The sequence below is a fragment of the Juglans microcarpa x Juglans regia genome, chromosome 3D (assembly GCF_004785595.1).
Source record: "Juglans microcarpa x Juglans regia isolate MS1-56 chromosome 3D, Jm3101_v1.0, whole genome shotgun sequence".
Lineage (NCBI taxonomy): Eukaryota > Viridiplantae > Streptophyta > Magnoliopsida > Fagales > Juglandaceae > Juglans > Juglans microcarpa x Juglans regia.
In genome coordinates, this window is record NC_054598.1 from 12176857 (window position 1) to 12204599 (window position 27743).

The 27743-nt window shown below is 35.1% G+C and overlaps 1 protein-coding gene and 1 long non-coding RNA gene across 2 annotated transcripts; one reads left to right on the forward strand and one right to left on the reverse strand.

Annotated features, from left to right (window-relative positions):
• The first annotated feature begins 18 nt into the window (after positions 1–18).
• On the forward strand, positions 19–3184 carry LOC121255038. Its single transcript, XM_041155334.1, has 4 exons — positions 19–1927; positions 2358–2512; positions 2729–2999; positions 3084–3184. Exons 1-4 carry the CDS (start codon positions 19–21, stop codon positions 3182–3184), a joined length of 2436 nt encoding a protein of 811 aa, XP_041011268.1.
• An 8755-nt stretch (positions 3185–11939) lies between these two features.
• Positions 11940–26882, reverse strand: LOC121255828. The gene is made up of 3 exons (XR_005938858.1): positions 26870–26882; positions 22780–22786; positions 11940–12676 (listed from the first exon to the last, which is right to left on the reverse strand). It is a non-coding gene; the product is annotated as an uncharacterized LOC121255828 (long non-coding RNA).
• Positions 26883–27743: the final 861 nt, after the last annotated feature.

Consider the following 27743-nt stretch of genomic DNA (forward strand, 5'->3'; position numbering starts at 1 on the left):
GGCTTTATTCTTAATGAAATGTATCCATCAGTTTACAGTTTACATCTACATCTTGAAGATCAACAACTGGTAGCTTTTCATGCACATAACGACCTTAACAATGTTCTGAGATCTGATTTTACGGCAAAATCAATGTTGACTGAATTTTTTTCAACAAATCAAGCTAATGAAAATGCACGAAGACTACTGTACAAAGAATTTCCTGAAGCTTTTGTTTGGAATCAACAACATAAAATATGGACTCCAAGAAAAAAGAAAACTGTTATAGGCCGCATTGTTACAGCAAGTCCATTCGAAGGTGAAAGGTATTACTTACGAATATTGTTAAATCATATAAGAGGCCCTTTATCATTTGACCACATCAAAACAGTTGGCAATGTCACTGCACCAACCTTTCGTGAAGCAGCTACATTACATGGTTTGTTACAAAGAGATACCAGTTTGCAAGATTGTATGCAAGAGGCTTCCTTATACCAAATACCACACAGTTTAAGACGGTTATTTGCAACAATTTTAGTATATTGTAACCCAACAAATCCTAGAGAACTTTGGGAATACTTTGAACAAGATATGTCAAGCGATTTCCAAACAAGTGTTGCAACATCAGCAGATATTAGGACAAAAGTCTTACGAAGCATCTCTTCTACACTTGAATCGATGGGAAAAGACATAAACATGTTCCATTTAATAGAACATGATGTTTCTTTTGATCAGAATGAAACTGAATCTAGGGAAATAAATGATGAATTTGCAGTTTTGATACCAGAAGAAGATCTTATGGCTTCGATGAGTCTTAATCCTGAACAACAACATGCATATGAATCAATTTTACAGAAAATCCTTCTAAATGAATCTGCTGCATTCTTCATTGATGATCCTGGTGGAACAGGGGAAACATTCTTATATAAAGCACTTCTCGCTACAGTGAGATCAAGAAACTTGATTGCTCTTGCAACTGCATCGTCTGGTGTTGCTGCATCTATTTTACCTGGGGGTCGAACAGCACATTCACGCTTCAAAATTCCATTAGATCTTGACAAAAATAGTACTTGTTGTGTAAGCAAACAAGGTGCTCTTGCCAAATTGTTACGTCTTGCAAAGTTAATCATATGGGATGAAGCACCTATGTCTAGAAAAGAATGTATGCAAGCATTGGATAAAATGTTACGAGACATAACTGATTCAAGATTACCATTTGGTGGAAAAATTATCGTATTCGGTGGAGATTTTCGTCAAGTCTTACCAGTGATTCGTAAAGGCACAAGACAAGAAGAAGTTAATGCCAGTTTAGCATCGTCATATTTGTGGTCCACTTTAACTAAGATTAGTTTGAGTGAAAATATGCGAGCAAGATTCGATCCAAACTTCTCAAATTATTTACTTCAGGTCGGAAATGGAACAACACCAATCACAATTGAGAATAAGATCAAAATTCCCAGTGAAATGCTCATTCCTTACAAAAATGATGTGGAGTCTTTAGATGATCTGATCGATGCAGTCTTCCAGGATATTGGCAGTTATTCAGAAAATTTATCCGAAATAACAAATCGAGCTATATTGACACCAAAGAACAACTCCGTCGATGAGATAAATACAATACTTATTCAAAGATTTCCTGGTACAGTTACACAATACTATAGCTTCGATGAAACGATTGATACATCAGAACAAGGCATCATGGAGGATTTCTTAAACACATTAACACCAAATGGACTTCCACCCCATGAATTATTACTAAAAAAAAATTGTCCTATAATGTTACTCAGAAATGTCAATCCTTCAGAAGGTTTATGCAATGGAACACGTCTTATTTGTCGCAACTTTGAACGAAATATCATTGATGCTGAAATTGCAGTTGGTCACCACACCGGAAAAAGAGTTTTCATACCAAGGATTCCTTTCTTGCCAAATGCAGACGATAATAGTGGTTTTCCATTCAAAAGAACACAATTTCCTATCAGATTAAGTTTTGCGATGACAATAAATAAAGCACAAGAGCAGACATTAGATTTTGTTGGTGTATACTTGCCTCAACCTGTATTTTGTCATGGCCAACTATATGTAGCACTGTCAAGAGCCAAAACTTCTGCTTCAGTAAAAGTTCTTATAAGACCAGTATCAACTCATGATTGTGAAGAAGCTGAAACAAATAATATTGTTTATAGAGAATTACTAACACTAGCATATCCATCATAAACTTCTGTGAGTAATCGAATTTCAATATATACCTCTCAATTAAATACAATTTGTTTTTCCACTATGTAATTTTCACAACTTCTTATTATTCTTTTATTAAAATTGTTTTATTTAAATTCAATTGTTTGGACTAATATTTCTTTCTCTTAATTCATAAGTAGGCTTCAACATGCGGACTGTCTATACATCAATCAAAAACATTACTCCAAGTACAAGAAATTGGAGCATCAAGATGATTGTGTCAGACAAATCACCCAAACGTACTGCACAACATTCACCAACAAAATATCAAAATCTGACATTGATAGACCCTGAGGTAACACATTGACATCAATATCATACTTGCAAGAACATACTTAATATTTACATTGTATTCTTTCACATGATATATTCAAAATATATATGTTTTCCCCTTACAACATAGATTCATTCTAACTATATTGTGAAATTAAATCTTATATATATATTTAATAAGTACTATTTTCTAATCAATTGAATGCAAATAACTATTTATTTATACAATATTATGCAGGGCAACCGACTACAAGCAACAATTTTCGGCAAAGATATAGACCTACGTAATGACATGTTACACATATTCCGGTCTTACTACATCAGTAATGCTTATGTTAAGCCTTTAGATCCCAAGCATAGAATTGAAGCACATGGATACCAGTGGATCTTAAATTCAAGAACAATCATCGAAAACATTCCAGATGACGAAGTGGAATTACAACCACCAGAATATGATATTATCCCATTCACCAATCTGCATGACTACAAAAACACTGGAACTGAAATAGGTAAATATCACATCAATATATTTAACATACTTCTTGATACTCTTATTCAGTTTTCACAAAAAAAAATTCAACATAATTGAACAGCTATTCTGGCGATCGCAATATACATGAAACCTCCCAGAGAAATTACCTCAATACATGGGCCAACAAAAATTCAAGAAATATATGTTATCGACCAGAGGTAAAGAAGATTTCTCAACTATATATGTGATATTAATAAATTCTTTAACTACCTTGTTTTCAATATTATTTCATCATACTACACTTTTAAATACTTTATCCTAAATTTTACAGCCTGATGCCCATATGGTTAGCTATGTGGAGTCGATTTGTTGACGGTGAATGCCGAGCAATCTCTGATATTATTGAAGCTAAGCCAACTCTACTCGCAACACGTTTAAAAGTCGGTTCATACAATGGTATATTACACAACTTATAATATCAACATTTATTAAAAATAGAATGTTATTATCTACTAACAAATTTTTTTTCTTTATAATATAGGTCTTTCTCTTTCATCTCAACCGACAAGTGTATTTACCTTAAATCCTGTCATCCCTGCTGCAACTCCATTATGTCAATGGTAATTCTTCAAAATATATATTCATCAACTAGCTCTAAAATTGTTTTTTCTTTTATATCTTTTCCTCCATGATTTCTCTCATTCATTTTAAATTATTCTAAAAATATTTAGGACGATGCTTAATCATGCACTGCTTGAAGAAATCGTCGAAAAAAATCTACATCATACAACGGCATCAGCATCAGCATCGACATCAAATGTTGACATGAAAGACATAATTAAGCTTGATGATCTTGCTGGTTTTCTTAAATCACTACAACCAATGACGGTACATTTCTACAGTCTTCTTAAACTTTTTTTTCTTTATATATATTGCCTTCTAAAAATTTTACACATGCCTTTTCAAAATAAATATAACCTTATCTTAAGGCTACATACTATTTACAACCATTAAAAACATATATCTGTTCCAAAATTAATGCAGAAAGCAAAATTTTGGATTAAAGCAACTATTTGTGTGGTTGATCTCCATCAAATATTCTTCTACATGTCCTGCATTGGGTGTAAGAAGGGGACTGGATATGAGCAAAATGAAAAATTTCAATGTTATCATTGTAAATACATGAGCAATGCACAACCACGGTATATATGTTATATTCATATTTTACGTCGTAAATGTTTCTTTAATCAATTTTATGTTATATTTAAATTATTGCTTAATCATTCAGACTAAAAAATATAGTTTGTTTATATAGCTGTCGAGCTTACATCGAAGTTGACGATGGTAATGGACGACTTGGGGCTGTCATGTTCGGTCAAATTGCAGAAGAAGCTCTAGGTTGCACAGCAATCGAACTAATGGAACATACAGGAAAGGTAACCAACTTATTCATATTCCAATTTGTATTTTAAAAACATTTAATCTTAGATATTCAAATAGAAAGTTATCAAAAATATATTTTACATTATATTTATTCACCATACAGGAACATTTACCGTATATCCAAAATATTGCAAAATTATGTTCAACCAAAAAATGGATCATACAATTGGGTGCAGATTTAGATCAACTCCAAAAACAACGTCACAAAAACTTCAATGTTCTCTCCATAAATGCTGTAAATGACGAGAACACACCACTTTGAATCCATAACCAGCAAACTTTACTTTCACTAACGAAAGAAACAATTATGTAATATTTAGCAGTTTCAGACTTTACTTTCAGTAACGAAAGAAACAATTATGTAATATTAGTCGTTTTAGACTCTACTTTCAGTAACGAAAAAAACAATTATGTAATATTTAGCAGTTTCAGACTTTACTTTCAGTAACAAAAAAATAATTATGTAATATTTAGTCGTTTTAGACTCTTTTCTTCTACACTAGATGTTTATATTTTAGAATAATTTAATACAGGGCAAACGTGCATCGCACGTAAATTCACTGCTAGTATATATATATATATAGAAAAACTCAAAAGGCACGTGCAATACATAATCTTTGAAGATAATAACGGAGATATATGTAAAGGGCTTAGGGTAATGATAAAACAGACTTCAAAACCAAGCAACTCCACTATCTCCAATCTCCAACCCCAATAGGGAAAAATAATAATAATTAAAACTTAAAAAAGAAAAGAAAGGAAAAGATTCTGGCGTGCACTTTTAATTATAAAATAATAAAAATAATAATAATCCACATTCAAGGATCGAGGCAACTCTCTCTTCCCCAAAGCCTACCCCACACCACGCGTCAATCTCTCGTGTAAAGACGTGTGGGCATGTGAAGCATTATTGGACGGTGAGAAAGGTGTTAAATACCACAAATTGCGATTCCACAAAAACACACACACACTCACTCACACTCGTTACGCGCAACACCAAGCTAGCCCCCTCTCATTGACTTTAATTATTTAATTCACAACATATGTGTGTGTGTATATATATATATGATTATGATTATGTGTTTATTTGTAATTAGTTTTAACTTTGTTTGTAGTTTTCCATTGATTTAAATTTGAAAAATAACAAATTTACAACTTTATTTAAAATAAACAGTAATTACGTAAATTGAAACCATTTTTAATGAAATGATATAATTATATTATTTGTATTGTAAAATGGATTGTAAGAGTTACAGATATAATATTTAAAATTTTATGAGTTTTTTTTTTTTTTTTTAGATCTAATTATTGAGAGAGAGGTATAAATATATAGATCATATCTTATATGGGTTTAGTATAAACCGAAAAGTCACAATTTGAGGTTTGATATATATATATATATATATATATATATATATAGTTTAGAGTGGTGCTGTTCCTTGTATTGGAGTACGAGCTGGGAAGTGAAATATTTGTGCGGGGGCTACCCATGTGACATGTGTGGCTGTTTAGATAACATCGATTATGTCTTATGTCGAGGCGGGTTTCCAGCACCATAAAAGGTGGGTTTAAAAATAATGCACCCATATCAATTCAAAAGTACTGCTTCCTCTCTTCTCTTTATACTTTCCAACTTCGACTTGATCAGGATTTAGGATGTCCTATTATTAAAAAGGGGTATGAAAAATAAAGCTTTGTTATTACGAAATAAGCAAAATTCAAGATGGTGACATGTCATGAGATTAATTAGTTCCTTTCAATGCAACCAAATTTGTTGCATTTGTCGATTTGGTTACCAGCTTTAATTGTGTAGTCTCCTACAATTGTAATATCTTATGGCCGAGGATGTAGATCAAACGAAAAGATGATATATTATTGGTTGGTAACAGAGGGAAAGAAAAATAACCTATTTAGCTAAGGGTACTTGTGTACAGGTTGTCCTAGCTAGTACCCTTAGCTAGAGGAGGTCCTAGTTTCACTCATCTACCATTCACCCAATTACATCCATGTCTAAATATAACCAGATGAGTAATGCCTAGCTATTCATCATATTTTTTTACTGTTATTTTTTCATTGTCATATTTAATGATTATAGATTATTATTATATTTTACTCGTGAGTCTATTATTTAATATTATATTAAAAAATATTGAGAGGATGATAATAAAAATGATGATAAATATATTTTTTTACTAGTAAGTCTAGTTTATCTAGCTGATCATATATATCTCTCAGTACTCCATGATGATACCAGCTGGTTGTTGAGTGGTGATAAGATTCTTCATAAAGAATAGAAAAGAAAAGAAGAAAAGATGGGATGTATATGATGTTCTCTTTGCTAACCAATTAAGACAGTAAGTGCTGATGATGTTAGCTGACAATCTTAATTAAGCATTTAATTAGCGCAGATTAATTAATGGATACCTATAAACATGTCAAAACGTGCATGATCTTAAATTAAAGTTGGTTGGTTGATAAAAAGTCTTGAATGTTGATGCTGTCGGAGATAGAGATCAAGTTGCGAAGAGAGAGAAGGGGAGGGGTCTCCTTCCTCTCTCTCTCTCTCAATTGGATTAATGAAGTCAATAATAAGCCTAAAAAAGCCAGATGGAAAGGTAAAATAGAAGAGACGTATTCCTGTGCAACACCCTCTCCCCAGTTTCCACAAGAAAGAATATTATCTCCAAAAAAAAAAAACAAAAACAATGAACAATGTTAGGCAAAAGTCACCTTCATATGACAAAGTTCATTCTTTCCCTAAAGTTTCATTGATGATATATAGGCACGCACAGCCTCCCACAGTATTAGTTAGATAAAGAGGGGGAACACCAAATCCGTGAATTTCGCCTAACCAAACAACCGACTAATTCGATCAAGAAATAGAATACCCCCCCAAAAGAAATAGAAAAAACGTGAAAATGAATTTACGGCATTGCCCCATTAACCCATTGGAGAAGGAAAAAAAAATAAAATTAGAAGACAATGTTATCATAATGTACATGTGTGTATATATATAATAATAATAATAAACATCTTTAATAATTTATCTTTTTTTTTTTTTTTTTTTTCCATTTTCTGTCTCAAGCCTCCCATCAGTTGTAGAAAAGCCGATCGAAGGATTAGATGCTATTCTGTTTATAATAATGACATGATTTGGAACATATAGAGGCCTATGATTTTAACAAGGGCCAATCGAAACCCAATTACAAGAAAAGAGAATTAGTGAGCTGGAATTCCAAATCCAAACATATATACATGGGAGTCTCAAATCAACCGCCCACCACGCAGTACCTCTCTTAATCATTCATGTCTGGTCTACTACCTATATAGCTTGCTCGATCGATCCGTATAACATAAGTGGAAGGGGAGCATCTTTTCTAGGTACGTAGGTGTCACCACATTGAATACGTTTCGTGTTTACAACGTACATAGAATATGATTATTATTGGTGTTCATCATCACTTCTCTCTATAATAATACACATGCACAGTAATATTCCTCCTCCGATTAATATTATTGCTCGTGCTTTACAAAGTAGTATTAATTGCATGTTCTTCCGGAGCCATCGTCAATATATGGATCTTCATGTTCCCTATATATATATTATAGATTCTTTTTTGTTTTCAAATTAAAAGTTAAACAGTACGTACACGTGGAGCGATTGTGGACGTTGATGATCAAGATAGATCATTTGGTTACTTTGTTATGTGGTGTGGGCTCCATTTTATATTTGATATGTTGTATCACCCAAGCAAGCATGGTTAGAAAAGGATAATAGAGGAGGAACCATGATCACTAGGAAAGGAAGGCCCACCAAACTGACCCTTTTTTTTTTTTCTTGATAACTTATTCCTTCAATCGACAGCCCATGTTGGGGTCACTTTTTATTTTTATTTTTCGAGATTAATTAATTAAAAATTGGTGATTTCCAATCAGGAATTTTTAATAAATAATCACCTACTTATTATAATAATAATAATATGGGTCGTGGTAATCACAGGATTTACAAAATTAGAAGATTAAAAATTCTATGCCTCATTAATATCGAATTAATTACACTTGCCGCTCGATCAGTTAAATTTTCCGGTGGTTGGGTTGGCATTTAAAATAAGAAAAAGAAAATCATGCCAATAAAATCCTGAATTTATTGGTGATGAATTTATAAGGGTCTATCAATTAATTAAATAATTAATATTGATGTGCAATTACCTTTACGTGAGATGGCATTAACATTCTTGTTGTTATAAACGTCTACCTCATTGGTGAAGTAGGTAGTGGGGCATATGATCTTTTTAGCACTGTGTTGTCAGACATTCACATGGGATTACGAGTATTTATCCGAGACTCTGAAGTTGATGGGAAATCACTGATGAAATGGGCGGTCAAAAATCACGGTTTAATTAATTTAAATTAATCAAGATAAGGGAGAAGTACTACTGGATCGGGACCTAAAATCAAACGAGTTCATTCATCATGAGTTCGTGCGACAAACCTTTAAAAAAAAATACATGCATGCACATGCATGCAGGAGGACATTGGTAGACTTTTGGGTTAGTTACAAAAAAAAGAAAAAAAAAAGAAAAGGGTTTAATTTGGAATCGCTAGCTGGAGCCATATTTTCAATGGAAATTGGCATTATTCTTCTGAACCAAGTTTGTCCGTTTTCGCATATTGCAAATGCCCATTCTTTTGCTTTGCAGGCCCAAGTTATTCTTTTTCTAGCGCTTTTTTTTTTTTTTTTTAATTAATTTATTATTATTATTATTATGATTGGTTCTGGTCAAGTACATGGTATTGAGAGCATTACGTGCTCTAGATAAACTACTTTATTTATTTATTTCCTGGCGACTTTACATACAGAAGAACATTGCTTTGTCGTGGACGATTGCAGTTCATGATATGTAGTACTACTTGTAAATGCCAGATAGAATTTTATCATTTACGTGTTCTTTAGGCACACCTGAAATGTTATGATGTAAATGGAGATCTGTACGTACTTAATAATGGCACGCACCCTTTCAGTTTCAGACATTTTTTTTTTTTATCTTCAATATAAAAAAAATTGATAATCCTTCATCAGTTGAAAAAAAGAAAACCACATAAATAAATATAATATAATAAATATTATATGACATGATGTATGCACGTTCTCATTTCTAACTGGTCATCTATTAAATGTGAAAAACAACGCGACCAAAAATACTTAATTTATTTTTTTTTAAGGGAAGTCTAAAGAAGAAAGAATAAGACTGCGTTTGGATGTTAAACTGAATTGAATTGAGTTGAGATAATAAAATATTATTAGAATATTATTTTTTAATATTATTATTATTTTAAAATTTAAAAAAATTAAATTATTTATTATATTTTATATAAAAATTTAAAAAAATTATAATTATAAATAGAGATGTATTGAATTTGATTTAGTTTCTAAACGTATCATATTTAAAAGACAGTACTACCCAATTAAAAAACTGATTACTGAGGTCAATTAATGATGCAGGCAGTTCTAATCTCTTTCCGTAACTAAGGTCGTTTAAGGCTGCAGATCAGATGTTTGGTTGGGGTTAATTTGTGGCAGGACTGTAAAACCTTGACCATTATTTTTTGTGTGGTTTTACTGCAATACAAATATTATTTTTATTTTAAAGTAACATTATTGTATAAGCTATATATATATATATATTTAGACAATTAAGTACTACATATGTATTATTTTTCTCTTTTTTTTTTTTTTTTTTCCAAATAAAGGAATAGTTTACTCCTTCCCAGGTAACCCCTTATATATTTACGACTAATGTTAAATATAATTTTAAGGTATGCAATATTTTCGTATTATTTTTTAAAAAAAGTTGAATCTATTATAAAAAAATTAATTTTTTTATGCAGATATCTACCAAATTTTGTCTACTATTTTTTAATAGCACAATATAAATAATTTTATTATATATATGAATTATGTGTTGAGTTTTAAATTAATCAGTTGGATGGCTCAAGATATGAAACATTAATACATAGATGTTGTTGGGCTCTTCAATGTGCAGAGTCTGGTTATGTTTGTGTTGGTCTGGTTTGATGACTTAACCCGATAGTGACTTGTTGCGATTTTTTGATGAATTTTTAATGAGATTTGGGCCATAGGGTATTGGTCCAAGCCGAAGCGACCCCCTAAATAGGGTTTAATTATATATTATATTAAATTTTTGTTTGACCGACACACTTATGTATGTTTGATTATCGTATTAATAAAAGTAATCTATAGTTTCATGTATATATATATATATATATATATAAACATGTTGTTAAAGTGCGTAAATTTTATGTTCTAAATTTTTTTTTATTTTTTTGTTTTTTCCGTAAGAGATGTTAGGTAAGCGATTAATGAACGGGCCGGATTAGAATGAATCTTAGATATCTTTTTGTCTGCCCAAAAAGCAAGGGTAGCAAACAAGAAGAGAATGTTTATGAGAAATACGTACACTAATTTGATAGATTATATTCACAAATCAGTACCCATTGCTGCCCAAATTAAAGTACGATCACAAAGTCTGGCTGACCATTTCTAGGCAAATCGGACATAATTTGGCTCCAACTTTGCCTTTTTGTTAATTTCTCAAGCATATTTAGAGGACATGCATGATGTCCAGCTATTTTTGTCGTTACGTAGCTCCACTCTTGAAATTTCTCGAGAACTATTTATATATAATATCTATGTTTACAAACTCCAATTAAATAAGGGACTGTTTGGGGTCAAGTCTTGATCATGAGGTTGCACTTTGTCAGAGGGTCATTCAGCTTATGACTGAGATGGATGGGACTAATCGGCCGGCAATACTTGTGTAATTTAAAGTGATATTAATCTTCGACAGAAGAAAAAAAAAAAAAAAAGAAAAGGAAAATGATAAACTTTATTTTATTTTCTAGGTAAGAGCCGCAATCTAAGATTATTTATGCATTTTGAGGTGACTATGATTAACACGTTACACGTTTTGGTGCCACTAAAGTGCTGCGCTTTGGAAGGATGGCCCCCCTCCAGGACGACTCCTACTACATGCATGCATGTCGGTGAAAATTACTTCTGATTTGACGTTAACATGTTTAATCATTTAATCAAATTCACTTTATATTTGAAAAAGTAGACATATTAATTTAACCAAATCTTCCATAATACTGACCTCCACTATCTAGATGTAATTTTTTTTTTTTTAAAAACTCATTCATACATAACAAGCTCTATTACATAGATATCAAACAATTAGGACGATTTTCTATATCAATTATACATTCAGTTTGACATAGAGCATCTCTGTCTAACTTGTGTGCAACTACATTGCCTTCCTTACAAATGTAATTAAAACGAACACTTTTCATAACTACCCATGGCAGTTTGAATATCAGAAATGAGCATTCCAAAGTAGCTTTCATCCATTATCTGTTGTTGAACTGTATTAACCACTAATTTAGAATCCCCTTCTAATATTACATTTTTCAATCCCAAGTCAAGACCAAAATTGATTGTTTTAAGAGCTGCAGTTACCTTTGCTAGAAGTGGATCTGAAAATGCATCTTGTTGCTGCCTCAAAGTTGCCAAAAAATTCCCTTCCTCATCTCTTACAACAATTCCTATGCCTATTTTACAAAAGTTTGGTTGAACTGCCACATCTCAGTTTATTTTACAATAACCTTGAGGTGGACATTCCCAAAAAACCCTCCTATTGCTTGTAGTTGAAACCTGAGCATCCTTAACAGTATTTGTTATAGATAAGCCAGACAACATGCTCTTTACTCTGAACATCACATTCTTTGGATCACTAATAACCTCGTTGAAAACTAACTCATTTCTTCTTTTTCAGATATCCCAGAAAATCAGAGTTAATTCTGTCAATTCTTCCTTATTAAGCCTGCTACACATGTTATGCATAAGTTCTTGAAAACTCTTGCAAGAAGACTTTGATTTCTGAATTTTCCTCGAACTTAGACTCAGAATATCAGTTGCAGAAGTACACTCCCATAGAATATGTTCAATAGTTTCTTGTTCTCTGAGGCACGTTGGACAACTAGAGTCTTGAATGATATTCTTTTTGCACAAATTGACCCTAGTAGGCAAAATATTCATGCATGCTCTCCACAAAATACTCTTAGTTGCTGGAGGTATTAGCACTTTCCATAGTCTGGTCCATTCCTCTCGATGAAAATTATGTTTTGAGCTTTGACCATTTTTCCTTTCCTGCAGTTTCCTTTGTAAGTGATATGTTCTTTTAACTGTAAACTCTCTCATTGCATTGCCCCTCCATATCAGCTTGTCTTGCTAATTATGCTGACTAATAGAGATTTTAATTATAAGATCTGCTTCTATACTGTTGAAAATTGCCTGAACTAAAGACTTGTTCCATTCTTTAGTATCTGAGTATATAAGGGCCTCCACTTTAGCATTGCTTCCCAATACATCCTGACCAAACTGAGGTTTATAAGTGAGTGGTCGAGGTAACCAAGGATCTCTCCAGATTCTGACAGAATGTCCATTACCAATTCTCCAGATTGTGCCCTCTTTAAGAAGATCTCTAGCATATAATATACTTCTCCATATGTAGGATGTATTGCTTCCAAGTTTAGCATTAGAAAAAATCTAAATGAGGATAGTATTTTACCTTTAGAACTCTTGATGCTAGAGCATTTGGATTTTTAATTAACCTCCAACCTTGCTTTGCTAACAAAGCAATGTTAAAGTTTTCAAATTCTTTAAAACCAAGTTCTCCATTTTCTTTTGATTGTTCCATTTGAGACCAACTCATCCAGCTCAATTTCCTTTCCTGTTTCACCTGTCCCCACCAATAAGTTCTCATCAAGCTATTTAATTGCTTCACCAATCCTTTAGGAAGTTTAAAAATACCTATTGAGTATGTAAGAATGGATTGTATCACAGACTTAATCAATATTTCCCTCCCTGCTTGTGACAAGAACTTCATCTTCCAATTACTCAGTTTCCCACTTACTTTATCAATAAGTGATTTGAAATTCTTGTTCCTCAATATGCCTATCAAAGCTGGAAGACTAAGATATCTGTCATATGAGTTTGTAATTCTGACCCCAGCTATACCTGTGATTATGTCCCTTGTGTATAGATTTGTGTTTTTGCCAAAGTAAAGAGAGGACTTTTCTTTATTAAGTCTCTGTCCTGAAGCATTTTCATATTGACTAAGAAGGTAAAGTAACCTGCTCCATTCCAAAGATGATGCTTTGCAGAATAACATACTGTCATCTGCAAAAAACAGATGACTTATATGAACCTGACCTCTGCCCAATGGAATACTAGTGATCATCATCTTCTCTTCTGCCTTCCTAACATTTGACTTAATGCTTCTGAGCACAAAATAAATAGATAGGGTGACAGTGGGTCACCCTGTCTAATTCCTTTGATTGGAATAAAAGCTGGTTGTGGGGTTCCATTCATAAGTAAAGAATATGAGACTGTTGTATCACAATTCAGAATTAAATCAATCCATCTCCTGGTTGTGGGGTTCCATCTTGCTCATATCGAGCTTGAGAGCCATGTATCCAGTTGACCCCTTCATTTTACACTGCATGGTATGCAAGGCTTAAAGGCTACAATTATGTTGTCAGCTATCAATCTTCCGGGGACAAATGCACTTTGAGTTTGAGATATTATATCAGGTAGGATTCTCTTCATTCGGTTAGCAAGAACCTTGGCCATAACTTTGTACAATACATTACACAAACTAATTGGCCTAAATTCAGAAACAGTTGTAGGATTTTTAGTTTTTGGAATCAAAACTATGAAAGTCTTGTTGATAGAACTAACCCACTTGTTATTGTTCATATCCTTTGTTACTACTGCACATAGCTCCTTGCCTATGCTATCCCAATAACACCAGCAGGAAAACCATCAAGACTTGGAGAATTGAATGGATTCATACTAAAAGCTGCTTCTTTGATCTCTGAAATCTCAAATTCTTTTGTAAGCATAGTATTCATTTCCTCTGTGATCATCGTTGGCATATCCTTCAGACATTGTGACTGTCCTAGTGGATTAGAAGTTGCAAACAGATTAGTGAAAAATTCTTGAAATATATGATTGATACCTTGTGAAGTTGTATGAACCTGCCCCTCTCCATCAATAATACTTCTTATGGCATTATTCTTCTTTCTCTGATTAGCACACATGTGGAAAAATCTAGTGTTTCGATCCCCCTCTCTGAGCCATTTATGTTTTGATCTTTGTTTCCACTTTAAATCCTCTTACTCCAGCTACAAATTAACATTTCTTTGAATCAGTTTGATTTCATCTTGATCTGATCTTGTATTTCTTTCTTGCAACTGTTGCACTTTGTTAATCTGGCTTTGATTTGATTGTTTGGACTGCTTCTCTTGTCTTCTTGTAACACCCCGCATTTTAGTGTATTTTTACTAAAGGATTATTTTTATTTATTTAAAAATTTATTCTCTTATTTTAAAATTGGTTGGATTTTTAATGAGTTTATTTCTATGATTTTAATTTGGTGAAAATTATTTTTATGTGCTTTCTTAATATTTATTTATTGTTATGCATTTAAATTACTTTTAATATTTATTTAATTACTGTGAGATTTAATTATTTCAATTTGACTTTACCATTACGTTTAAATTATTTTATTTAACTTGAGGTTTTGAAATCATTTCCGTTAGATCATTTTTGTGACCCAAGTTATGAGGATTAGACCTCATTTCTTTCTCTGCATTTTCTCTTTCCTCTTTTCTTTTTCTTCCTTTTTCTTTTCCTCCTTTCTTTTCTTTCTTTCCTGGCTTTCTCCCGCGCGACGTCCAGCTCCCTCACTCTCTCTCCGTCCGTTCTTCCTCTCCCCCATCCCGCCGCCGTGCGCCGGCGGTGGTCGACACCGCCCGGCTCCCCAGCTCCCCAGCCACCGGCGACGCCACACCTCCATTTCCAGCTCCTCCATCGCCGCCGTTAACCACCACCAGCCCTTCAAGCCGCGGCGTCACTTTCGTTCCAGCGCCGCCGTCGCGCCACCTCCAGCCACCATTTTCCTACCACATCATCCTCGACCTCTTGGCAACCCATTGGACCCAACCCCAGCTCCGATCCGCCACCGGTGAAGCTCCACCATCTACATTTTCGATTTGGGTATTTTGGTCTTCTACCGCCCATTTCGCCGCCACCCACGGCAAACCACCACCACCACTAGCTTCACCGACCTCCCTAGGCCCTACCCTATCAATCTTGGGTCTTCGTTTGCCTCCGTTTGAAAGTTGGTATTTGTGACCCACGGCCAGTGTATTTTACACTGTGGTGTTGCTCAAACGTCGCATTTTTCAACTTCGTGATCATTCGAAAATTTTTATATAGCATTGTAAGTATTTCTCTAAAGAACTTTCGTAATTTAAATGTATTTTTGCACTAACCCATTTCACTGTATTTTTGGCATGCCGGACTGAGTCCGAGGAGTTCGGGGGTCGGATGGATTTGTGATTGGAGTTGTTTGGTTGGATTTGATTGGATTGGTAATTGTTGGTTTGGATATTGTGTTGGTACATGTGCATTTCATTATTTCATGCATGATCATGTTTGTAAAGAAAACTGGGTTTTCGTGCATTGCATTCATGCTCATGTGTGATTTGAAAGGTTGTGATTTTATGTGATATTATTTTTGGGTGCGTGTGTATCACGACCCCAAGCCGAGATGGGGCATTAACTCGGTGGAGCTCCTCTGGTTACTCGGGAGCGGAATATACTGAGTAACGTCCCCTGGATTGTCGCCGGGCGACAATGGGATCGGACGAGATGGTCTCGTGCCGACTCCGTGGTCCTTCTGCTGGCGGGGACTAGAGGATGTCTGGCCACGTACGCGCTGGGCGCGGAACTGGGCATCGCTCGTTGCGTAGTGTGGGTGCTTGGCCATGTACGCGCTGGCGCGGAACTGAGTACCGCTACGAAGCCAGGACGTGCGGATGGTCCATAGGGGAGGCCATGGTACATATGGAAATAATGCATGGTGCATTTGGAATTAATGCACTATTTTCTGGGAAAATAGTGCGAGTTGGTTTTTGGGTAAATCATTTTCTGGGAAAATGTTTTACGGATATTTTGGGCCAAAATGGGATTTTGGCGTGTGTTGGAAAATTATCATTTTCGGAAAAAATGATATTTTGAGAAAAATGCATATTTTTCATGTGCATGCACGTTAGTTGCATTTAATGCATTTTATATTACGTTGTTGTTTTGGGTTATACTTACCTGCGATACCATTTTGTGGTAACGCAGATTTTGATGCAGATGAGGAGGAGGAGGGCGAGCCTGAGGAGACGGCTCCGCCTGAGGAGTGATCTGGGATCATTCGTTTGTTTATCTGGAACTATTGTAAATTATTTATGGATGACTGTATAACTGCTATTTAAATCTTTACTGATGTTTAATTGTAAATAAATTCTGGTACTTAGTTGACTATCCGCTGCGTTATTTTATTTGTACACTGTTGCATGTACACACACTGGCACTTCGTTGGGATGTGTGACCGTGTTGTCACCATCCTGGTGTCTCAATCCTTGTGTATTTACATAAGGGGGATTGGGGGAGCCACAGGCGGTATCAGAGCAGTTCGGCTCTGGGTTAAACCACATGTCCCTTGGGATAGTACCAGAAAATTTTTTTTATTATTATTTTAAAATAATAAAATTTTTGTTTAAGTGGTGTAAGTTAAGTTATTTATTTTATATTATGAGTTTATTGCTATTTTATTTTATGTTAATTGATGTTATTTGATTTATTTTATTTTATTGCTTTAATTAGTGTTTACCTTTGATTGAGTATGGTTTTATTGGCTTTATTTATTTTATTGTATAATAATTCTGTTGTTTATTTATTTTATTGTATAATAATTTTGGTGTTTATTTATTTTATTGTATAATAATTTTGTTGTTTATTTATTTTATTGTATGTCATTTTAATTTAATTGTTTTATTTTATGTCGGATTATTTTATTGTTTTATTTATTTTATTGTGAACTACTTCATTGGTTTTATGCATTTTGTCGTATGTTATTTTATTTATGAAATTTTATTTTATTTTGTTTTGTTCGAAATTGAAAGGCGGGTTAAGGGTTATGTTATGACAGGAAGATGGTACGACTGAGAAGGCCATTGTTAGGCTTAAACATTGGTATAGTAGGCCTGAACTCTTGGTGATTGGTTGTTTTAATATCAAGGCTTGAACATCAGGGTCTGGGTGAACTCTTTGGATTAGGTACTCAAGTTGCTGCTAAGGAGGGGAATAGCTTTTAATTGCTTAGGATAATTGAGGATTTAGGTTCCGTAGAATTTAGGTAATGAGTCTTTGGGGTAGGAGGTTGTAAGTTCAACGAATTTCAAGGTTAGATTTATGAGGAGTTCATCTAAGGTTTGAGGCCCCATAATTTTTAGAAAATAAGTTATGAGATTTAAGCTGGTAGGTTCAACAAGCAATTAAGAGATTACTTAGGTTAGAAGTTTTGATCTTGCCGACCTCGATAAGCAATTTGATAATATTTGGGGTTTTAGAATTTACAAGTTTTATAAGGCGAATGTTTTAGATTTGAGTTCATCGATCTTGAGGATTTCAGGAAATGATTTATATCTGGGTTAATGTTTTAAAATTGCAGAGTTGAATGGCTGAATTAAAATAGGATTGATCTGAGTTAAGTTACTGATATGAGAATTTTTTTAGGGGAGAATTTCTTTGGAGATGGAAGATGTTGATCTAGTTCGGTTAATAATTGTTTTAGCTTGAGGTTACAGTGACAGGTTAATGATTTAATCCATATCAATTTTAAGGATAATAGATGGTGTTGATTTAAGAAATGATTCTTATTGATTTCGAGGATAAAGGTTTAGTGATGGAAATGGTAATGGTGATCACTTGCACATTTGGAGCATTTTTGGTTTTGGCTAAGGGTGCATGTGATCGATGCATAGTGGTGAGTGGTTATGGATTTCGGAGAGTATAGGTCCTAGTCTCATTTTGGTTTGAAAGAAGTGGTTTTGGTAGGTGTGGAAGAGGAGTCGACACAATAGTAGTAATTTAAGAGACATTGGCTTGGAGTTTTTGGTGAGTTGATCAAAGTGTGTAGTCGAGTGGGTTACTCAATGAAATCATGGTTGGGAATAGTTATTGTGATTATCTTCAGGAATTAATTGTGACTTGAGGTCACCTAGGAATTTAAATTTTTGAGGCTATACTTTCTTTTGGAGTTTGAGCATCCAGTTGGTTGAATTAAGGACATTGTTATTTAACTTGAAGAGAGATTGATGGGATGTCATGTATGGTGTATGAAAAGATCTTTGAAGTTGAAGCTTAGGCATCAACAATGGATAATATGATCAAGTATGTGGGTTAATAAAGTATTAGGATTCTTGGGTGTTGTGCAATGGCTTTTGATGGATTGATTATTTGAGCAGTATGGCTTGCCTTGAGGTTTAATAGTGATGTACTATTGAAGGAACTAATTGTGTTAATACTAGCTTATAGGAGTAGAAGTAGCTGGGCGAGTTACCAAGGAGGTTTTGTTAATGTTTTGGTGAAGTCAATGGTGGTTCGTTGTGAGTTTAGTCACCGTTAGATTAGATGTTGTTTAGAATGTAGATGATGAGCTTTCAGGTTTAGGTTGTTAGGTAGAAGTCTCTAGACACTCTTTTTGATTCGTTAGGTTGGAATTGAGTCTTTTAAAGTATGTTTCTTATCTTAGAGGAGATGAGTGTATTTTGGGTTGAGGTTGTTTATTTTTAATTTGGGATGCTGAGGTTGTTTGATATTGGGTTTCTGTCTTTGATCATGGTTGTATTTTATAGAATTTGATTTTGATCAAGGCAGCAGAAGTTAATTGAGGAATTTGAGTTATAACTCGTGGTTTTGGAAGAGAGAGTATTTTTCTACCAAATTGTGATAAGAGTTTTGATTAGTAGGAATGGAGCCACCTTGTACTCGATGGTGTTAGTTCTATGAGGACGTAAGTTTTATACATGTGGCGAATATCAGAGTGTGCAGCAGAAGCATGGTATTTTTGTTGTAGTCAGGAGTTCAAATTGTGCTGATTTGAAGAATTAGTGGTGACTTGAATTTTGAGAAGATACGTGTAATTAGAGATTAATCATTTGGTCGTGCAATTTGTTATTGATGGTTAACATTGGAAGTGGCTATTAGGTTTCCAATAGTAGAATTCCATGAAGGTTTAGAAGTTGGAGCATAGGAGTTGATTGAGGTTGGCACATATTATTGTATGGATCTATTGATCATTGAAATTTATTGGATGTTGTATTAAGGTTCTCGAGGAAATGAGATTTTGGATAGCATAGTCACCCTGGGATTACTGGTTGTGATGTGTCATTGGGGACTAAAATGAGTATGTTGGATAGTGCCATGTTCATTGAGGAATGTCCACGTGCCGTCAAGTTAAGGTTGAGCATCAAAAGACCTACTGGTAGACTTCAACCTCTCCCTATTCCAGAGTGGAAGTGGGATGATATTTCTATGGATTTTGTTGTGGGTTTGCCGAGGACTCCTAGTGGGAAGAACTCAATTTGGGCAATTGTTGATTGTTGATCAAGAGTGCTTATTTCTTGCTTATTATTAATACTGACTCTTTGGGTAAGTTGACTCGGTTATATATCAAGGAGATAGTGCGTTTGCATGGAGTACCCAAGAGTATCGTTTCAGATCGGGACTCGTGATTCACGTCCCATTTCTGGAAGAGTTTGCAGGCAGCATTAGGCACTAAATTGAAGTTTAGTTTGGCGTATCACCCCCCAACGGACGGCCAATCAGAGGGTACTATTCAGACTCTGGAGGATATGTTGCGGTCTTGTGTCATGGAATTCCAAGGAAGTTGGGAGAATCACTTACCGCTTATTGAGTTATCTTATAATAACAGTTTTCATTCCTCCATTCAGATGGCCCCGTATGAAGCTTTATATGGACGGAAGTGCAGATCGCCTTTATGTTGGGATGAAGTTGGCGAGAAGAAATTGTTTGGGCCCGAGATAATTCAAGAAATGAAGGATCAAGTTCAGTTTATCAGAAAGAAGATGGCTGAAGCGCAAAGTCGCCAGAAAAGTTACCCAGATACAAGAAGAAGAGACTTATCCTTTGAAGAAGGTGATTGGGTTTATCTTAAAGTCTCTCCTATGAAAGGCGTTAAGCGCTTTGGTAAGAAAGGAAAGCTTAATCCAAGATATGTCGGCCATTTTCAGATCGTAGAGAAAGTTGGGTTTGTTGCTTATAGAGTGGCCTTGCCGGACTATTTTGGTGGTATGTTCTTAGTCTGCTCTTAGTTGAATCTTATTCCTGTCTTAGTCTTAATGTTGACCTTGCCAATTTCGAGGACGAAATTTTATTTAAGGGGGGGAGGATGTAACACCCCGCATTTTAGTGTATTTTTACTAAAGGATTATTTTTATTTATTTAAAAATTTATTCTCTTATTTTAAAATTGGTTGGATTTTTAATGAGTTTATTTCTATGATTTTAATTTGGTGAAAATTATTTTTATGTGCTTTTTTAATATTTATTTATTGTTATGCATTTAAATTGCTTTTAATATTTATTTAATTACTGTGAGATTTAATTATTTCAATTTGACTTTACCATTACGTTTAAATTATTTTATTTAACTTGAGGTTTTGAAATCATTTCCGTTGGATCATTTTTGTGACCCAAGTTATGAGGATTAGACTTCATTTCTTTCTCTGCATTTTCTCTTTCCTCTTTTCTTTTTCTTCCTTTTTCTTTTCCTCCTTTCTTTTCTTTCTTTCCTGGCTTTCTCCCGCGCGACGTCCAGCTCCCTCACTCTCTCTCCGTCCGTTCTTCCTCTCCCCCAGCCACCGGCGACACCGCCCGGCTCCCCAGCTCCCCCAGCCACCGGCGACGCCACACCTCCATTTCCAGCTCCTCCATCGCCGCCGTTAACCACCACCAGCCCTTCAAGCCGCGGCGTCACTTTCCTTCCAGCGCCGCCGTCGCGCCACCTCCGGCTACCATTTTCCTACCACATCATCCTCGACCTCTTGGCAACCCATTGGACCCAACCCCAGCTCCGATCCGCCACCGGTGAAGCTCCACCATCTACATTTTCAATTTGGGTATTTTGGTCTTCTACCGCCCATTTCGCCGCCACCCACGGCAAACCACCACCACCACTAGCTTCACCGACCTCCCTAGGCCCTACCCTATCAATCTTGGGTCTTCGTTTGCCTCCGTTTGAAAGTTGGTATTTGTGACCCACGGCCAGTGTATTTTACACTGTGGTGTTGCTCAAACGTCGCCTTTTTCAACTTCGTGATCCTTCGGAAATTTTTATATAGCATTGTAAGTATTTCTCCAAAGAACTTTCGTAATTTAAATGTATTTTTGCACTAACCCATTTCACTGTATTTTTGGCATGCCGGACTGAGTCCGAGGAGTTCGGGGGTCGGATGGATTTGTGATTGGAGTTGTTTGGTTGGATTTGATTGGATTGGTAATTGTTGGTTTGGATATTGTGTTAGTACATGTGCATTTCATTATTTCATGCATGATTATGTTTGTAAAGAAAACTGAGTTTTTGTGCATTGCATTCATGCTCATGTGTGATTTGAAAGGTTGTGATTTTATGTGATATTATTTTTGGGTGCGTGTGTATCACGACCCCAAGCCGAGATGGGGCATTAACTCGGTGGAGCTCCTCTGGTTACTCGGGAGCGGAATATACTGAGTAACGTCCCCTGGATTGTCGCCGGGCGACAATGGGATCGGACGAGATGGTCTCGTTCCGACTCCGTGGTCCTTCTGCTGGTGGGGACTAGAGGATGTCTGGCCACGTACGCGCTGGGCGCGGAACTGGGCATCGCTCGTTGCGTAGTGTGGGTGCTTGGCCATGTACGCGCTGGGCGCGGAACTGAGTACCGCTACGAAGCCAGGACGTGCGGATGGTCCATAGGGGAGGCCATGGTGCATATGGAAATAATGCATGGTGCATTTGGAATTAATGCACTATTTTCTGGGAAAATAGTGCGAGTTGGTTTTTGGGTAAATCATTTTCTGGGAAAATGTTTTACGGATATTTTGGGCCAAAATGGGATTTTGGCGTGTGTTGGAAAATTATCATTTTCGAAAAAAATGATGTTTTGAGGAAAATGCATATTTTTCATTTGTATGCACGTTAGTTGCATTTAATGCATTTTATATTACATTGTTGTTTTGGGTTATACTTACCTGCGATACCATTTTGTGGTAACGCAGATTTTGATGCAGATGAGGAGGAGGAGGGCGAGCCTGAGGAGACGGCTCCGCCTGAGGAGTGATCTGGGATCATTCGTTTGTTTATTTGGAACTATTGTAAATTATTTATGGATGACTGTATAACTGCTATTTAAATCTTTACTGATGTTTAATTGTAAATAAATTCTGGTACTTAGTTGACTATCCGCTGCGTTATTTTATTTGTACACTGTTGCATGTACACACACTGGCACTTCGTTGGGATGTGTGGCCGTGTTGTCACCATCCTGGTGTCTCAATCCCTGTGTATTTACATAAGGGGGATTGGGGGCGCCACACTTCTATTTCAGTTAATTAACTGACCCTTGCATCTGTCAGGTTTGTTTAATAAATCTAACATTGATTGTCTAGTTCTGCCATTCCCTTGCCATGCTCGATTGACCATTGTCTTGCACTCACTATTAAGACCCCAACTCAGTTCATATCTGAACAGTCTAACCCTTCTTCTTGGTTGTTCATTCTGAGTTATCAAGTCTACTTGGAGAGGACTGTGATCTGAAGTGCATGCAGCTAGAGTAGTTACATTAATCACCTGAAAATTGTTGATATAGTCAGAGTTGGCAAGAACTCTATCTAACCTCTCCTTAGTAAACTCACTTCCTTCCTCGTTGTTGAACCAAGTATGCTTATTACCAATGAATCCCATATCATTTAAATCACTATCTTGTAATGCTTGTCTAAACCTCTCCATTTTAGCAAAAGGTCTAGTCATTCCCCCAAATTTTTCATGGTAATGAAGAATTTCATTAAAATCTCCCATGCATAACCATGGTCTGTGATCCATTGGTTTTAAAACCCTTAATAGTTGCCAACTTCCTTTCCTTTTAGCAGTTACTGGATTACCATAAAAGCCTGTAATTGTCCATACTTTCCCACTCTGTGAATCAGTAACTCTAACTGAAATATGATAGTTTGTGTAAGATTCTACCTCAATATCAGAACTGGAATGCCACATCATTGCCAATCCTCCACTATTTTCTTTGTTGTTCACTGTAAAACTTCTCTCAAAACCAATTTTGTTTCTTATGTTCTCAATCCTTTCCCTTATGCTTTTTGTTTCAATAAGGAAAAGGATTTGTGGGCACTGTTGCTTCACCATAAAATGAAGCTCTCTAACTGTACAAGGTTGCCCAAGTCCTCTACAGTTCCAAGTAATGCATCTCATTGTTGCAGATAGGGCTGTTGAACAACCACCACCTTTGATTCCTAATTTATACTCCTTTCAGGTTTGAGCCCCTTTTTAAACCTCTTGTTTAATTCTTGATTTTCTTCACTGTCTATCTCTTCTTTGTTCATTTTCCTGCCACTTATGTCACTTATAACTATCTCTCCACTTTCCAACTCATCTGGTCTTAACAAATTAACAAACCTAGCCATTCTTTTCCAACTCAATGGTCTTAAATGAGCTTCCATTGAGCTGGGAGAATGCTGTGTCAAAATAACCATTTGAGATCTTGGCTTTAAAAAAATTGACTGAGAAGCTTGACTATCGAAGTTAGTATTCAACTCAACCTGATTCTTTTCTGTTGTGCTTCTTTCTTCTGAGATACTTCTCATCTTATCAGTAAATTGAGCCTCTTCTCTATCACACTCCAATTGAGATTAATGGTTCCCCATTGTAACTGTAGGAGCAGTTTGGCAAGGCAACTCTCTTTGAGAGCTTAGAGAATTCCCAATCTTGCCTCCTCCTGAATAACATAGTCAACATTTGATTTGAGAAGACCCCTACTCTGATGCCCTTCTTCACTTACTTGTAACCAAGCTTGACTTTTATTTCCCTTGCTCCCTATCCTTTTATCCCCATTTCCCATCATTGTTATAACAGTAGCCCTCAACCATTGGCCATATTGGGACTTAGCAGCATCTCTAGTATTTAGTCTGCTTCTTTCCACTGAACAACTCCTGTTAACATGATGAATTACCCCATAATGAAAACAGAACACGGGTAATCTTTCATATTTAAAATCAACCTAATAATGCTTTCCTTCAATTCTAACTAGTTTCCCCCGGGGTAAAGGTTGTGTGAATATCCATTTTAACCCTGATTCTGAGATATTTGCCCCACCCAACCCCATTCTCATCCACATCCACAGTATGGATGACCCAATTCTTTTCCCACCTTCATAGGTCATAGCAACCAAGGGTAAGTCATGAAGTTGTATAAAAAAAAGCTCATGAGAAAAGCTTACCTCATTTGGAGGGTTACTGCTATCAAAGGGTTGAATACATACTAAATTTTTGTCAAAAGTCCATGGTCTTCCATTAATAACCCTTTCTATGTACACTGCTTTTTGGAATTCAACTATAAACCTGTGATGCCCTATTTCGTTGAAGCTTACAAAACCTTCAAGACTCCACACTTTTGTCATAGTATACTTGTAAGCTTCCTTATTTAAGTTCTTTTCCATCACAACAAACAGAAGAAGGCATTTTTGTGCTTTAGCTGCAGCTCTATGCGTTTCCTCTTCTGTTAAATTTATCTCTTCTTTCTCTGTTTCAGTCAAGGTAAAATATTCCCAGAGTCTTGCCAATTCATCTGCCATAACTGTATCGATAATATGCTAACCAAAACTGTATTGAAATCAAAGAACCCTAACCACCGCCTCACCATTCTAAAAAGGAAAGGACATACTCCTTACCCAAAACGAAAAGGACCCCCGCAACAGGCTGGCATTGTATTATATGATTAGGGACTAGAACTAGATGTAATTAATTCTACTGTACAAATTTGTAGACATCACACCAAAGTTTCGAGAAAAGTTCTGATCCTTTATAAATGAAAAATTCTTCTTATCAGCTACTATTCACTATCTCATACTCCACATTCTATAAAAAAACATCCTCATATTTTATGAAAAAGTTATAAGTGTGAGATGTGAGAGTGAATAGTGATGATGCATAGCATTCAGCTAAATAAATATACATTTTTTATTATAAAATTTAGGAGAGATAGGGTTGGTAATAGTAATAATTAATAATAAGAATGCGAGTAAATATAGATATTTAATGGAAGGAATAATATTTTTATTTACTTTAGTTATCATCTGGCATATTTTAAATGGTTTTCATTTAATATATGACCGATAGAAGTGACCATTTAAAAAATGTCATATTAATATGTGTGGTTGTGAATGATAAAATATATTATAAAAAGTAATATTCCTCCCAATGAAGTTTGGTAAGAAAAGATCTTAGGATATAATACGAAACGGATTCAAAAGCATTATACCAAACTTTTCACTTGAATTCCAGATCGTCCATTTCATTTAGGCAAGTTTTGGATTCCAAATGCATGGGTCGATTTAATTTAATTCCAACTGTGATTTTGATTTCAAAGACAACATAATCTTTTTTGCCCAATGTTAATCGAAAGGTTCTCCTAAACCTTGGGCTGGCGTTTGAGCCCACTCTCGGCCCATAGTATGTTTTGGTAAAAACTAATGATGCTTATTTGTTAAAGAGAGTTTTCACAAGGATCAGTTCTAACAGGGTAGAGATCAGCCACGCCATATCTTCACAAAAACAAGAGCCATGTAATTTAAGAAAATTGGTACATTCTATATTTTTGTCGCACTTTCATCCAATTATCCGTCAATCTTTATTTTTATTTTTTTTAAAAAAAATTGATATAATGATTAACTGTAGTACATGATTAATACGATACGATGAAAGTAAGACAAAAGTATAGTAAAAAATAGAACTCTTATATTGTACATGGTATTCTTCGAAAAGTAAAGGTTATTAATAAGATTGAAGGAAAAACAAATTTACAGGCCTTTATATGAAGTAATGAAGAAGAGCAAACAAACATTGCATGCATGCTTTTGTCAAATATAAAACGTGGACCAGAGACGGTGGCGAATGAAGCTGGGAACCCAGATAGCTTGGTGCGTGCTGGCCCGCTGGAACTTGGATCATATACCACGGCCACTAGATCATAACTCACCCAAATGAGTTGTGAGATGCCCGAAATTGTTCCCATTGGCAGACCAAGTCTATCATAGACTTTTGATAAAGCTCCTTGTATCGAGAGGCCCGGCCATGATCAAATTCCAATGCCTAGTTCCGACTTCACTCTCTTTCTAAACCTTTAATTTTTTCAATCCAATAAATTAATGACTAGTTTCTAGGCTTAGCTCCAAATGCAAGAAGCCCAGTGCTGGGCACTAAAAGATAATGGATTTTTTGGGACGCTAAAAACCACGATTTCGCCTCAAAAGGTTGTTAGAGATGAAAATTTTTTATCTTTAATTTGTCCCAAAAGGCCTATTTCAAAAGATTTTTTGGGATAAATTTCATTCCAGAAAATACTTTTAAGGACAAAATTGGGTGGAACCGATCAAGTGTTCGAACGAGATTTTGTTTTGGGGGCAAAGCATTTTCGTCCTAAAAAACCGTTCGAATGGAACATTTTATGTTTGAATGGCTTGGAATTTGTTCGAACACTATCGAAATTTAATTCGAACGATCGAATTTATTTGATCCAATTCGAATGGACAGTGTATTTGAACATTTTAGTTATGTTCGAACAAAATTAACATGATTGAACAATAATCATATATATTCGAATTGAAAACATATGTTCGAACAGGTGGTTCAATGTTTGTGTTCGAACGATATATGGTACATTTGAATAATGACAAATGTGTTCGAACAAAATATTATTTTTTCGAATGTTAAGACATGCAGTCTGTTCGAACAGAAAATTTATATATTCGAACAGAATTGATTCTTCTCAAGTCATTCGAATGGTTTTGGTTGCTGGTTCAAACGAAAGCTAAAATGCATTTGAAGGTTAAAAAATTGCAATTTACCATTCGAACTGGGTATTTTATGTTCGAATGGTACTCATGCTACAGAACACTTAATTCAAACTATGAAACTAATATTAAATATTAAAATTAAAACATCACTTTTGTTTAAAGTGTCGTTTGGATTCGAAGATGAGTTGAGATGAATTGAGATAGGTTGTGAATAGTAGTGAGATTTGTGAGTTAAAGTTGATGAATAGTAATGAATAGTAGTGAGATGAGTTGAAATG